General features: G+C 57.4%; 1 protein-coding gene across 7 annotated transcripts in view; it reads right to left on the reverse strand.

Annotated features, from left to right (window-relative positions):
* Positions 1-1540: 1540 nt before the first annotated feature.
* The window catches only part of DRG2 (developmentally regulated GTP binding protein 2), a 28243-nt gene continuing 17402 nt past the window's right edge, over positions 1541-12381 (reverse strand). For 3 of the 7 annotated variants that reach the window (XM_070561183.1, XM_070561178.1, XM_070561181.1), the window contains 2 exons: positions 9250-9303; positions 8114-8926 (listed from right to left, as the gene is read on the reverse strand). In XM_070561183.1, coding sequence (XP_070417284.1) covers positions 8840-8926; positions 9250-9303 — 141 coding nt within the window. In that variant the 3' untranslated portion in view covers positions 8114-8839. Of the gene's footprint in view, positions 2239-8113; positions 8927-9249; positions 9304-12381 lie in introns of those variants that run through there. The other 4 variants (XM_070561185.1, XM_070561180.1, XM_070561184.1 and 1 more) reach the window with 2 other exon arrangements.

Below are 12381 nucleotides of genomic sequence, written 5' to 3' on the forward strand. Positions count from 1 at the left end.
GCTGTGGCTTGTTGGCCGAAGGGGGCAGGGCACATCTCTGGGACCTGAGGCCTCGGAACCTTCCCTCCCCTCTTTGCCCCAGCGTCAAGGATCAGGACATACATGGCCCAGGGTGGTTGGAGGCAGGTCTCCAACTGACGTCAGGCTCTTCGCTCACTGAGCTTCTGTTTAGTTTTCAAGTCCTAAAGTGAATTCTTTGGTCATTGAAGCTTTTGCATGGGAGACCTCCGAGCAGAGCGGCTTCCGTCCTGGTTCTGCCACTTGTCAACTCCATGCCCTCAGGTGGCTTCAGAGCCTCAGCTTCCTCAGCTGGGAAATGGAGACAGCGAGAACCCCTTCTCAGACGAGGGGCGAGGAGCTGAGCGGCAAAGGTGCAGTCTCCTCCCCATCGGCCTCTCTGCCTTTCCTCACCTGCTCTGCCTTTTCTCTTTCCTCCTCTTGTCTCTGCTCTTTGTCCCCGAGATTCACTGAGAGCCGGTCAGGTGACACAGTTCGGGGGGTTTTGTGCCAGGGGCTGGTGGTGCCTGCTGCAGTGCCCCCCAGGGAGTGGAATGGGCACTTGATGGACACCAGAGCAATCAGAGAGCTTCTGGGGGGCATGCAGGAACTGGGCCTCCTGCAGTGTGGGGTCTTGAGGGGGCGTCTGCTCTCCCCATTGCCTCCTACACTGCCCACTCTCCCACCTTGTTCTAGGCTGTGGCTGCTGTCCACGTGAGGGAAAACAAAGGGCAGGGGGTTCATTCTTTCTGAGCCCAGAGATGCCGACACCTACTCCTTCTCCTCCCGGAGCCTGTTTCAAATTGAGGCCTCAGCCACTCGTATCTCATGAGATTCACACAACAGGCCTGTGGAGTGAGGACTATCATCCCCGTTCTCCAGATGAGGAAACAAAGTCAGAGACGTGAAGTGACTTGTTCAAAGTCACCCAGCTTGGGAGTGCGGAACCCGGCTCAGCCGCATGCCTGGGTGGGTCCGGAGCCACCTTCCTTCCTAGGCCCTCCTGCCCGCTAGGCTCCTGGTGCTTGGGCTGCCATACTGGAGGAGGGCAGCTCAGGACACTGAGCGCACGTGGGGCCTTAACCAAGCTGACCCCAGAGCCTCAGGCCTTCGGGGAGTCCTGGGGCTGAGGGCCCTGCATGAGCCACTGGGCAAGCCAGACACTCAGCAAGGCCTCCACGGCACTCATCCCTGACATGCCGATGGAGGTGCCCGGGTCGGGTGCCTGCTTGGGACCCCCACCTGGATTCCTCAGTCAGCCTGGGCCCTGCCCCTCAGGGCCCTGTAGCCAGCATGGATTTGCTTGTTCCTTCATTCACTCACTCAGAAGGATTTGTTGAAAGCCTGCCGTGCACCAGGCACTGTCTGAGCACTGAGAACAGAACTGAGGAGGAGCCAGATAAAACCCTGCCCTTGCGGGGCTGACACACAATGCCTCATGGGAGCACTGTCAACAAACAAAGCAAATAAGTAAAAGATAGAATTGGTCAGATGGTGATAAGCGCTACAGATTGCAATGAAGCAGGGGAGGGGCACTGAGAAGTCGGGTGTGTGAGACGTTTAATGGGGCCTGGGGAAGGCGACACTGGGATGTGACACTGGGGCTGAGAGCCGCAGGAGGAGAGGGAGGGAGCCTTGGAGGAAGCACGAGGGTCCAGATGTGCTGGAGGAACAGTGAGGCTGGGGTGACCGGAGTGCAGTGAGGGGCGAAGGTGGGAGGTGAAGTCAGAGGTCAGGGGTGACAACTCAGCTTTGACCACGAGTCAGGTCAGAGCCATGAGAGAGTTTTGGGAGAGAAGGGATGGGATTGGTCCTCAGTCTTCACAGGATCCCCCTGGCTGCTTCAGGAAAGACAAACTGCAAGGGGTGAGTCCAAGAGCAGGAGGCTAGTATGGAAGCTCCATGGTGGTCTGGTGAGCGGCGCCAGTGGAGGTGGAGAGGGATGGTGGAGTGCTGGTATATTTTGCAGGTAGAGCCAACAGGATTTACAGGCAAGTCACGAGCACTTCCCAGTTTTCCTTACTGCACAAGGGGGAGGAGGAGAGGCCGTTAGCTGAGATGAGGAAGGCTGTGGGCAGAGCGGGTAGCGGAGGAAAGGCCAGGCATCAGCTTTGGACGTGTTGGTTTCAGATGTCCGTTGGGCTTTGCCGGGGAGTTGGGGGGTGGGTACATCGTGGAGATCGGGGCTGACGACATCAGTTAGGGAGGCAGTGGCGTGTAGGTGGTGTTGAAGCCACAGTTCTGGAGGATGACATCAGGGAGAGAGTACAGATGGAGGAGACACACAAGGAATGAGCCCTGGGGCTGCACTGTCTGGGGACAAGGAGGTGGCGAGTGGCTGAGGAGGAGGGCAGGGCAGCTGCAGCAAATGGGCACATGGGTCAGGTTAGTTGAGGACAGAGAGCTGACCACTGGATGCAGCTGCGTAGAGCTACAAGGGTGGTCCCACTGGAGTGGTGGGTGCAAGGGCAGTTACAGCCTGCTGGGAGAGGGTTCAAGGAAGAAAGGACTGTGGTGGTCACAGGGTATGCATGCCTGTGAACATACCAGGACCTACTGCATTGTACACACGTTAGCAGGTGAACCCTATGGTGTGTGGATTATATCTCAATAAAGCTCTTACAAAAAAGGAAGGAAGAGGGGCCAGCCTGGTGGTGCAGCGGTTAAGTGTGCATGTTCCGCTTTGGCGGCCCGGGGTTCACCGGTTCGGATCCCGGGTGCAGACACGGCACTGCTTGGCAAGCCATGCTGTGGTGGGCGTCCCAGTATAAAGTAGAGGAAGATGGGCACAGATGTTAGCTCAGGGCCAACCTTCCTCAGCAAAAAGAGGAGGATTGGCAGCAGCTGTTAGCTCAGGACTAATCTTCCTCAAAAAAAAAAAAAAAAAAAAAGGGGAGGAAGAGAGAGGGAGGAGGGAGGAGCCCACTGCTGGGACTCTATCTTACAGAGCCCCTTGTGCACACGGAAGGGCATAGACACCAAACTACTCATTGCTATGTACACTATGGTCCATTCCATGATGGAGTACTACACAGCTATAAACAAAGAGCGTGGAAGAGCTCTGTGCCCTGACAGGGACTGATCCCTAGGAGGTGCCAATGAGCAGAGCAGGGTGTAGAGCAGTGTTGTCTATAGCATGTGCCCAGGCCATTCCCCGTGTAATAAGGGGGAGGGGGACATAGAATATAACTTCATATTTGCTTTTACGTGTAGAAATACTGGAAAAGATACACAGGAAATTGATGAAAATGGTTATTTTGCTGTAAACCTTTCTATATCAGTTTGATATCTGAACCATGTGAATGTACTTCTGATTCAAGCAAACAAAAAAGGAACATTTAGAAAGACAAAATGGGAAAAAAAGGAATTGGAGACAGTGAGCAGAAATACCCCTTTCGAGGAGCTCCCGAAAGAATGTCAGGACCTGAGATGGCAGAGTCCAAACCCTCGCCCCAGGTCCATGTGACATTTGAGGAAACAGGGGCAGGAGGCGGTGGCAGGGAGGGTTTGAGCTCAAAGACACCTCCCAGAGCCACACCCTCTGCCTGCCCCAAGTTGGGGGTCCTTGGCAGGCATCTTTGGGCTCCAAAGCCCCACTGTCCAGATGAAGAGACTGAAGTTCTGACAGGTGAACCCGGCCATAGGAGGGCCCACATGCTCAGAGAAGGAGCCCAGAGGAGCAGGAGCCGAGCGACTCAAAGCTCTGACCCCAGCATGTCATGCAGCTCCTGCACTCGGATCCCCTCAACTGTAAGTGTGGGCACTAAGAGCACCTCCTACTCCTGGCTGACGGAAGCACTAAATGAGACAAATAGAGCCAGGCAGTGCCTGGCCTGGAATAAACTGCTGTTCTTATTATCATTGTTATTACAGGTCACTGCTCCGGTCTGCTCTGTGAAGGTCTGGGTGACTGCTGGCAGCAGGGCCTGCTCACATGACCCTTTCTGGGCTCTGGGGCCCAGGCTGTCCCCAGACTGTGGGGACAGTATCTCCAGTCGACCAGGGTTACCCTTTCTCTGGTGGGTTTCGGATCCCCAGTCTCTGCAACAGGCACATAGGGGGTGTCGAGGAACAAGTCTCTCATGTATTCCCTCATTCCTCAATATTGGTTGTGTACCTACTATGTGCCAGGCACTGTGCTGGCTTCTGGAGGGTAACAGAGTTGAGCTGACCAGCATGGTCTCTGCCCTCATGGAGCTAGCTCCCCATGGCACGGGGACACAGACGTTAAGCAAAGGGCCACTCTAATGCAGCCATGACAAGAGCTGTGAAGGCCAGGCCACGACCCAGGTGGGTGAACACTGCATTGAAAGTCTAGGAGTTTGCCCTGAGATGGTGACACTGAGCTGCGATCTGAAGAATGAGAGGGAGCTAATCAAATGGAAGAGGGAACAGTGTTCCAGGCAGATGGAACAGCACCTGCAAAGGCCAAATGGTGAGAAGGGCAGAGTGATACGGGGCATATGGAATGAGAAACTGCCAGGATGGCAGGAGGGACCAGCCCCATGAGACTAGAGTTTGGGGCAGGATTTTGCTCTCCATCCCTAAGGTAGTGGGGAGCAATGGCAGGGTTTTAAGCTGTCAGAAGTGCTGCGACTAGATTTGCATTTTGAAAATAATAACAATAACCAACATTGCCAAGTTTCACTAAGTGCCAGGCCTGGTCTTGAATGCTTTCCTATAATATCTCACTAGATTCTCACAATATATAAGGTGGGAGGTGCTCTTCCCATTTTATAGATGAAGGGCTCCGTCAGCAGAGAGCCCACAGCGAAGGAGGGATGAGGCGTGCTGAGAACTACCAGGCCACGCAGGACTCATTCAACCCTCACTACAACCTTGGGAAGTGGGTACTATTATCCTTCCCACTTCACAGATGGGCAAACAGACCCAGTGAGGTCTATCTCGTACATTGCCTGAGGCCACACAGCTTGAAACTGGGTGCAAGCTCGAGCGTCTGGTGCTCTCAACCACTGCGTCACGTTGCTTCTTGGAAAGTGGTCTGGAGGAAAGCACTTGGGCCACCGTGTCGAGAAGGATGGGGAGGGGTACACAGTAGAGGCAGGGAGAGTGAGGACAGCAGCTTGGCCCGGGACAGCTGTGATGGAGTGCAGTGGGGACACTGGGTGAGGGGCTGCATGGGGGGCCCTGGGGTTGGCTTGGTGCAGCAGGACAAATGGGGGACTCATTCTCTGAGATGGGGTGAGGTGGGAATCTGACAGGTTTGGTCCGGGAGACGGAGGGTTTGGGGTGATTGTGGGACATCAGGTGGAGAGTGAAGGACGCTGTTTAGACACACGGGTCAGGTGAGACAGAGGCAGGGGTGAGCCTGTCTAGGAGAGGGACAGAGCGAGAAGGGGGAGCCTCCGACTCCGGCCCTTAGTGACTGTGCAGGAAGGAGGCGAGGAGGAGCTTTGCAAGGAGGGGCTGCGCCGGCTGCGCGAGCTTGCTTGGCCCGGTGCGCGGTTAGAAGTGGTTGCTAGGTAGCAGTGTTGGCATCAGGCCGTGGCAGGGGCTGTTTTGGCAGCATGTTGGCGAGGGCTGATGGGTGAGGAAGGAGAGGGAATTGACACGGGGGGTGGACTTGGAGAAGCTAAATCATGAAAAGGAAGTGGCCAAGGGAATGAAGCATCCAGGGGCTCGTAGTTTTTTCAATGAGGGAGGCAGCAAGGAGGCTGCAAGCCAAGGAGGCAGGCCTCAGGAGAAACCAGCCCTGCTTGCACTGTGATCTGGGACTGCCAGCCTCCAGACTGTGAGGAAATAAATGTTTGTTGTTTACGCCACTCAGTCTGTGGTACTTTGTTATGGCAGCCTGAGCAAGCTCATACAGATTAGTGGGCTGATCAGTGGGACAGATCCAGGAGAGATGGATGGATGGGTGGATGGATGGATGGATGGATAGAGTGGGGGAGAGAGAGAGGGGCGGATATTGAGAAGCAGGGATGTTGACTCCTCATGGAGTGTGAAGGCCCTGGGGGAGGCGGGCTGGACATGGCCTCTCCACTGCGGAGGGAGCAGGGGTGCAGGTAAGTGTGAGGTGTCTGGAGAAGATGAGGTTTCTAGCCACGGTTCCAGGGAGCAGAGCAGGTTTAGAAGAGCTGCTGAGGAGACAGTGCTGTGGGGAGATGCTTGACAACTGAGGGGCGGGGGGGCAAGTCCCCCCTGGGGCCAGGCCAGATAGGATCTTGAGGGGGACAGTTGAGCATAGAGTTTCTTGCCAAAGGAGGTTTCTGAAATGAGGAACTGAGGAATCTACACTGGAGAGGAAGGGACATGGAGATGAACACACGGACATGGATGAACACTCACACCCGGGACCCTTCTGCACCCAAGTCTTGCAAAGCCGCAGGCTGGGCGCTCTGGGAGTGCAGCCCTGTGGCCCACGGTCTGGGCCTGGCTGAGGATGTGGGTGTTACCCACAAGACAACAGGCTGTCTGAGCAGGAAGGGCCTTTGGGTCACCCTGGCCAGAGGCTCCCTGCACAGAAGACCCACGGAGGGTGAGTGATGGGAACAGGTTGGCCCAACCCTGGAGTTCACCCTGGTGGGGTGGGGCAGGGACCTTTGTGGGTACTTAGGGGGCTTCTCCAGCCCCAAGGACTCCTCCCCCGGCACGAGGCACCGCGAGCAGCCAGTTCACGCTGACCTGGGCCTGCACAGCTGGAGGCTCCTCTGGATCGCATGCAGGCCTAGACAGTGTAACCACAGCAACCACAGATCCAGAGAACCAAGGACTCAACACAGAGACAGACCGGGCCCAGGAAACAAGCCTCCACAGTGAGCAACATGGTGGCTCGGTGGCTGGAACCCGTGATGCTGCCTGCCCCAAGCCTGCACTGCCTGAGGACGCCCAGACCTCCGGCCTCATCTACCACCCTTTCCCAGCCAGCTTGCGGGGCAGAATAGGCCTGGATCTGAAGCCCTGTGAACACAGGGCCCTTTCCTACTATAAGGCAGGAAGTGGCAGTGACCATTCCCCAAGTAGACACCCTCACTTAGGACCTCATGGCTAGGCCTCATGGCAGTGGGGAGGGGGGCTGAGGTAAGCCACTGAGCACACACCTGTCTTGGCATTCCACCATTGCCGAGAGGGCCATTTCATGGGCATCCTTGTGCCCATTTTACAGGTGAAGAAACTGAGGCTGATAAAACAACCTCACAATGAGTTAGGGGCAAAGCCCCAGTTCTGCTACTGCTCTCTCCCCGCTTCCCCCCTGAAACCTGGGGGGCTAGTGACAGACCCCAAAGGCCCAGGGCCCTTACCTGAGTCCCGTGGCCTGCTCCCTTCCTGCATGCTGCCTAATGGGGGTCCTGTGGCTGGCCCCAGGAGTGTGGCTGGCCTAGCAGAGCAGTTCCAGGTGTGGGGACAGGAGGCCCAGCCCACCACGCCGACCGCCTGGGGCCTCATGTATATTTAATGATGTCTATTATTCCTGTTTTGTCTGCAGAAAGGAGCCTGAGCAGCTGACAGAGGAGCCGGGAGCAGCCTGGAAAGCTGCAGTGGGCCTGCTCCACACTCCAGCCCGGCCTGAAGACCCCCAGGGGAGCCCTCTGTCCCTCCCGCTGGCCCAGTGCCTGGCAGCCTCACAAACTCGTTACCATTCACCCCTAAAGGTGCGCCTCCAGCAGGAAGCCCCACCGCTGCCCCGAAGCCTCAGACGGTGGTTCAGACCTGGCTCTGCACTTACGAGCCGGGCGGCCCAGGGCAGGCTGCTGCCCTGGAGAACACGCTGCAGCCAGTGGGGCTCAGGGACCCCTGCGCCACCCTCTGGCACCACCCCGAGGCTTCTCCACCCCAGCTTCTGAGGAACAGGAGACATCCCTGGCCGCCCTGCTGCCCCAAGGGTTCCGTGGGCCTTCTAGGGAGGCTGCCCAGCTCAGCAGCCAGGCCTGGCTTCAGGAGGGGCCACGTTTGGGGCCTAGAGCCCCTGGCCAACTCTGCAGGGCAGAGCCCACCCTGGAACACCCCACATTCTCCCTTGCACCCCAGACTTGGGCTTGCTCCACCAGGGCCCAGGCTCTACCCACTCTCTGATCACCAGGCTCATTGCTGCCCCCGACCCAACCTGACAACCAGGTTCAGTAAATTTATAAAATTGTCCTCAGTCAGAACAGGAGCTGTTTTCATCCTTTATTTCAGAAAGGAGATCTGAGATGTCAGGGGCCTGAGAGAAAACACAGAACCCAAACTCCAAAGTCCCCACCCCAGGTGTCTGTGCAGGGCCCAGCTCCTGGGGTTCTGTGCTGATCAGGGGCTGCCCTGGGAGGGGGCGGTACTTCAGGATCCCTCAGGCTATGGAGGGCGTGAGTTGGGCCTTTAAAGCCACTGACCTCTCATTTCCACCTTGGGGCAGCTCTGAGTAGGGGAGTGTGAGGGAGTTGTATCCTGGGAGGCCCCCTCCCTGAGTGCCAGAGAAGCTGGCAGGGGCTGAGGGGCCCCAACAATAACTACTGCCTCCAGGGACGCAGGTAGGCCAGGCCCCCTGCCCAGCACCAAAGCAAGCCATCTGCTTTAGGCCCTGACCGGGGCCAGGTGGACAACTTGCTCCCTTAGTGCCTGAAGGGGCCAGGGGTGGGGCACAGGCCCAGGGTTCCAAACTCAGAACTGAGGGACCAGTCTCATGGGAAATGCCCCCTAGCCAAGTCCCCCAACCTCAGCCATCCCTTTGCCACAGCACATTCGTCATCATCTGCCTACTGAGGAAACTTCTGGAAACAGCAGAGACTTAAGAGACCCCTCCTGAGTTGTATTTGTATTTTTCCTGTTTGGGCTTTGGTGTGTCCCACTGGGTCCGACTCCCCAGGGAGATGGGGTGGGGGTGGGGGAGGCCTGGCAGGAGCCACTACTTCTTGACGATCTGGATGACATCCTCGTGCTCCATGGTGTGGGTCAGGCCCACCCTCTGTGGGCTGTACTTGGTGCTGGTACCCTGGGTGGGGAACAGGGCAGGGGGCCACATCAGCCTTGTACTGACCAAGCCCAAGGTGATGGAGCTATCACGGAGGAAGGCATGTCTGTGCTGGGGTGTGTGAACACCCGGCACTGGCAAACCCCACAGGCCTCAGATAAGAGGACATCCCCAGTGGTCTAACCACCCCTGGATCCCAAGGTGGGAGAGGCCCGAGTCCAGCCTGGGTCAGCAGGCACACCCCATGCAGTGGGACACTGTGCACACAAGCATGAACACCTTGCTCCTGCCTAACCCAGGGGCTATGTTGGGCATGACTCCAGCCACCTTCCACCCAGACTCACCCACACCAGGGCGTACTTGAACTGGCTGGCCAGCGACCGGTGGATGCGGTGGCACTAGAGGATGAGAGAGTCAGACAGCAAGATGAGGCTGTGCCCAACCCCACATCGAGCTCAGCCACACACCTAAGCCCGGGGCACGTGCCAAGTAGTAGCAATTTCCAAGGCAGATGCTCAAATAAGCACTGGCCTTGAGTCAAGGAGCGCCACGTGCTCGATCCACAAGCCGGCTCCTATTCATGGCTGCAGGTTGTTCTGACGCCCCAACTCCCAGGTCTGTCCAAGGGCTGTGGTGCCCGGTTAGGACTGTTCTTCACAGAGCAAGGTCCAGGATCTGGCTGTGGGTGGCCCTCTGCCCGCCTTGCCTGAACAACAGCCCTGACAATGTTCCTTCAGATGGGCAAGAGTGGTTTTCAGGAAACCTCACTTCAGCCTGGAGTCACCACACCTCATCACTGTCTCCTGGCCGCAGCTGTGACCTGGAGCCTCCAGCATGTCACATCATCTACCCCCCACCCCAGGACAGCCCACATCCTTTCACACTCCCAGGTAGGGCTGAGGTCACGGGAATCCCAGAGCGCTGAGGAGGCCGGCAGGAGGAGACCTTGGAAGGGCAGCCAGCGCTTCCCTGAGAATGTGGACCCCTGGCTGCACAGCAGCAGGCGGGCGCAGGGGAGGCAAAGACGGTGGGTGGTGCCTCTCCGTGCACGTGTCACAAGCCCTCCAGGCCCTAGTCAGAGGAGCAGGTGCCTCAGCCCGGCTGCTGTGGGGACGCTAGGCCTGCAAGAACATTTCCCCAGTGCATACAGGGAGCCAGCCTGATCTGGGCCTCCTCTGGGTGGCCACGGCAGAGAGGACACTGCTGCCATGCTGCCAGTGACAAGCAGAGACACCCACGCAATCAATTCCAACACTTGCTGTTTTCTAGACCAGAGAATGAAATCTGATGGCCCAGTAGTCAGCTCTGGCCTGCAAACATGCATTTTACATTTTATGCAGCTTGTCCAACAATAAAAAGAACTAAGCCCACTGGCAAAGTTTACAAGGCAGGATCACACAATCACAAGCATTCTCCTAGGACCCTAAGAGCTTTGGGAGCACTGGGCCGGTGCTCACACCCTTGAGGCAGATGGGCTGTGTACTCTCCAGTTTGCCACAGGCCCCACCATGCTCTAGCGTCTCTGACACTAAGGTCAAGCATTATCAGTAGAAGCCATTTACTACCAAGTTTGCAGGAGAGAAGTATTTCTCTGTACTTGTGTCTCTACCGATGAGGGAGAATGGAAGGTCATCCAAGGGGATCTTTTTCAATATGGGAGACAGCATACTGTTTGGGGATGGGAAGATTATTGCTCCTCAGAGTTCACTGTGCTGCTCACTCCTGAGAGCCCTGCACGGTCCTCTCTGCCTCTGAGGCTTATGGCCCATGACCCTTTTGGAGGCAAGGCCTTTGTCGGCTCTCACTAAATATGTACCAGGGGCCTGGGCTGAGTGCAACCCAAAGACCCCAGGTCTGCCTGGCTGCAATGTCTACCTGGTTCATCTACCTTGGGTCCCTGGTGTCAGCATTCAGGTCAGCCTTTACGGATGCTCCACAGCACTTGGGACAGTTGGATGTCCTGGGAGGGAGGCACCTGCGGGGGAGGGCACGCAGGAACCACCGAAGACCAGGCCTCTCTGGGACAAAGTCCAGACTCTGGAGCAAGGCCTCCAAAGCTCCTCCCCTCCTGCCGGCCCCTCCTCACCCTTGGGTCCAGCACCTGCTGCCTCTGACCCTGGTGCCAGCTGACGGCAGACAGCCAGCAGTCCTCACACTCACTCCTGCCTCTGGGCCTCAGCACCTGTCATTCCCACTGCCTGCAGGGCCCTTCTCCCGCAATCTCCTGCTTTTCTTCCTGGGCGTGGCTGAAGCCCCACATCTTCTTGGGTAAGTGGCCAAGGGCCTGAGAGGGTTGAAGAAAGTGGCCACAGAAGGTGCAGGGTAACCCCAGGGAGGGCCAGCACTCATGGGCACCAGTGTCAACAGTCTGCTGGGCCCCAGTAGAAGACACTGCAATCATGGGTTCTGAAACAGGCCCAGGGACAGGGACTCCCACATGGAGCTCCTTGTGAGCGACTGAAGGGATCTGGGAGGGGTCTCCTTGGCTTCTGCCCAGCATGCTAGTCTTCAAGGCCAAGCCCTGCCATTTGTACCAGCACCTCTAGGCTGGGAGAGGTCTCAGGCTGGCCTTGCCAAATGAATGAATGTATGAGCCAAACTGCAGCCCCAGCAACCAGTGTCCACAGCACAGACCCCGAGAAGAAACGAGCTGGAGGAAAACAAAACGAGGAAAACAAAAGCCCAAGAAGACAAGTGTGTGACCTGGAGCATGGGCCCAGGTCCTCAGGCATCACCTGCTCCTGCAGGGCCCGACGATCTTCATAAAAGATGGCGCAGGGTCACAAAGCTCCAGACAGAAATGCAGCCTCCCTCGCTGAGCCTGTGCAGAGCCCCTCCACCTCAGGGCTTTCGTCCACCTGCTCCCCTGCCTGGGGCTCCCCCACCCCCACTCGTCGCCGTCAGGTCCCCTCCTCCAAAGCCTGGCTTCTCTGTGTAGATTCGGCGCCGCCCCTTGCTGCTCCCCATCCCCTTCCTTCACTGCACTCACCTTACGTGCAAGTGCTTAGCTCTGGCACTGGCAGTTTCACATCTGTTGACCCCAAAGGACCCCAATTCTGGCAGGAACTGGGGCTATTTTGTTTACTGTTGGTGCTCAATAAACGTGTTGAGTGCAGAAAGCATTCAAAGCCATTCCCAGGCTAGGGGGCAGGATGTGAGAGTAGGGAGGGGCAGGTCATGCTGGGGGCTGAAGGGGGTACAGGAAGCCAGCAGGGACCAAGGACACACAAGGTGGCAACCTGAGCCCTAGGCCAGCCCTGGGGAAGCAAAAGGGGGAGTAACAATACAGAAGTGCCCAGAGCAGCAGCTCTCCTTGACGAAACACCTCAATGGCGTGGCCCTGAGGACCCTGCACACAAGGATGTGACAGGGTGGGGACGCTGCCACTTCCTGGACATCTCCCATGCACCAGGCAGCAGGCCGAGTGCCCACAGGCTCAGCCTCGGGCACGGCCCCTCAGGGAGGCAACAGCGCAG

Source organism: Equus przewalskii, chromosome 10 (assembly GCF_037783145.1).
Source record: "Equus przewalskii isolate Varuska chromosome 10, EquPr2, whole genome shotgun sequence".
Taxonomy (NCBI): Eukaryota; Metazoa; Chordata; class Mammalia; order Perissodactyla; family Equidae; genus Equus; species Equus przewalskii.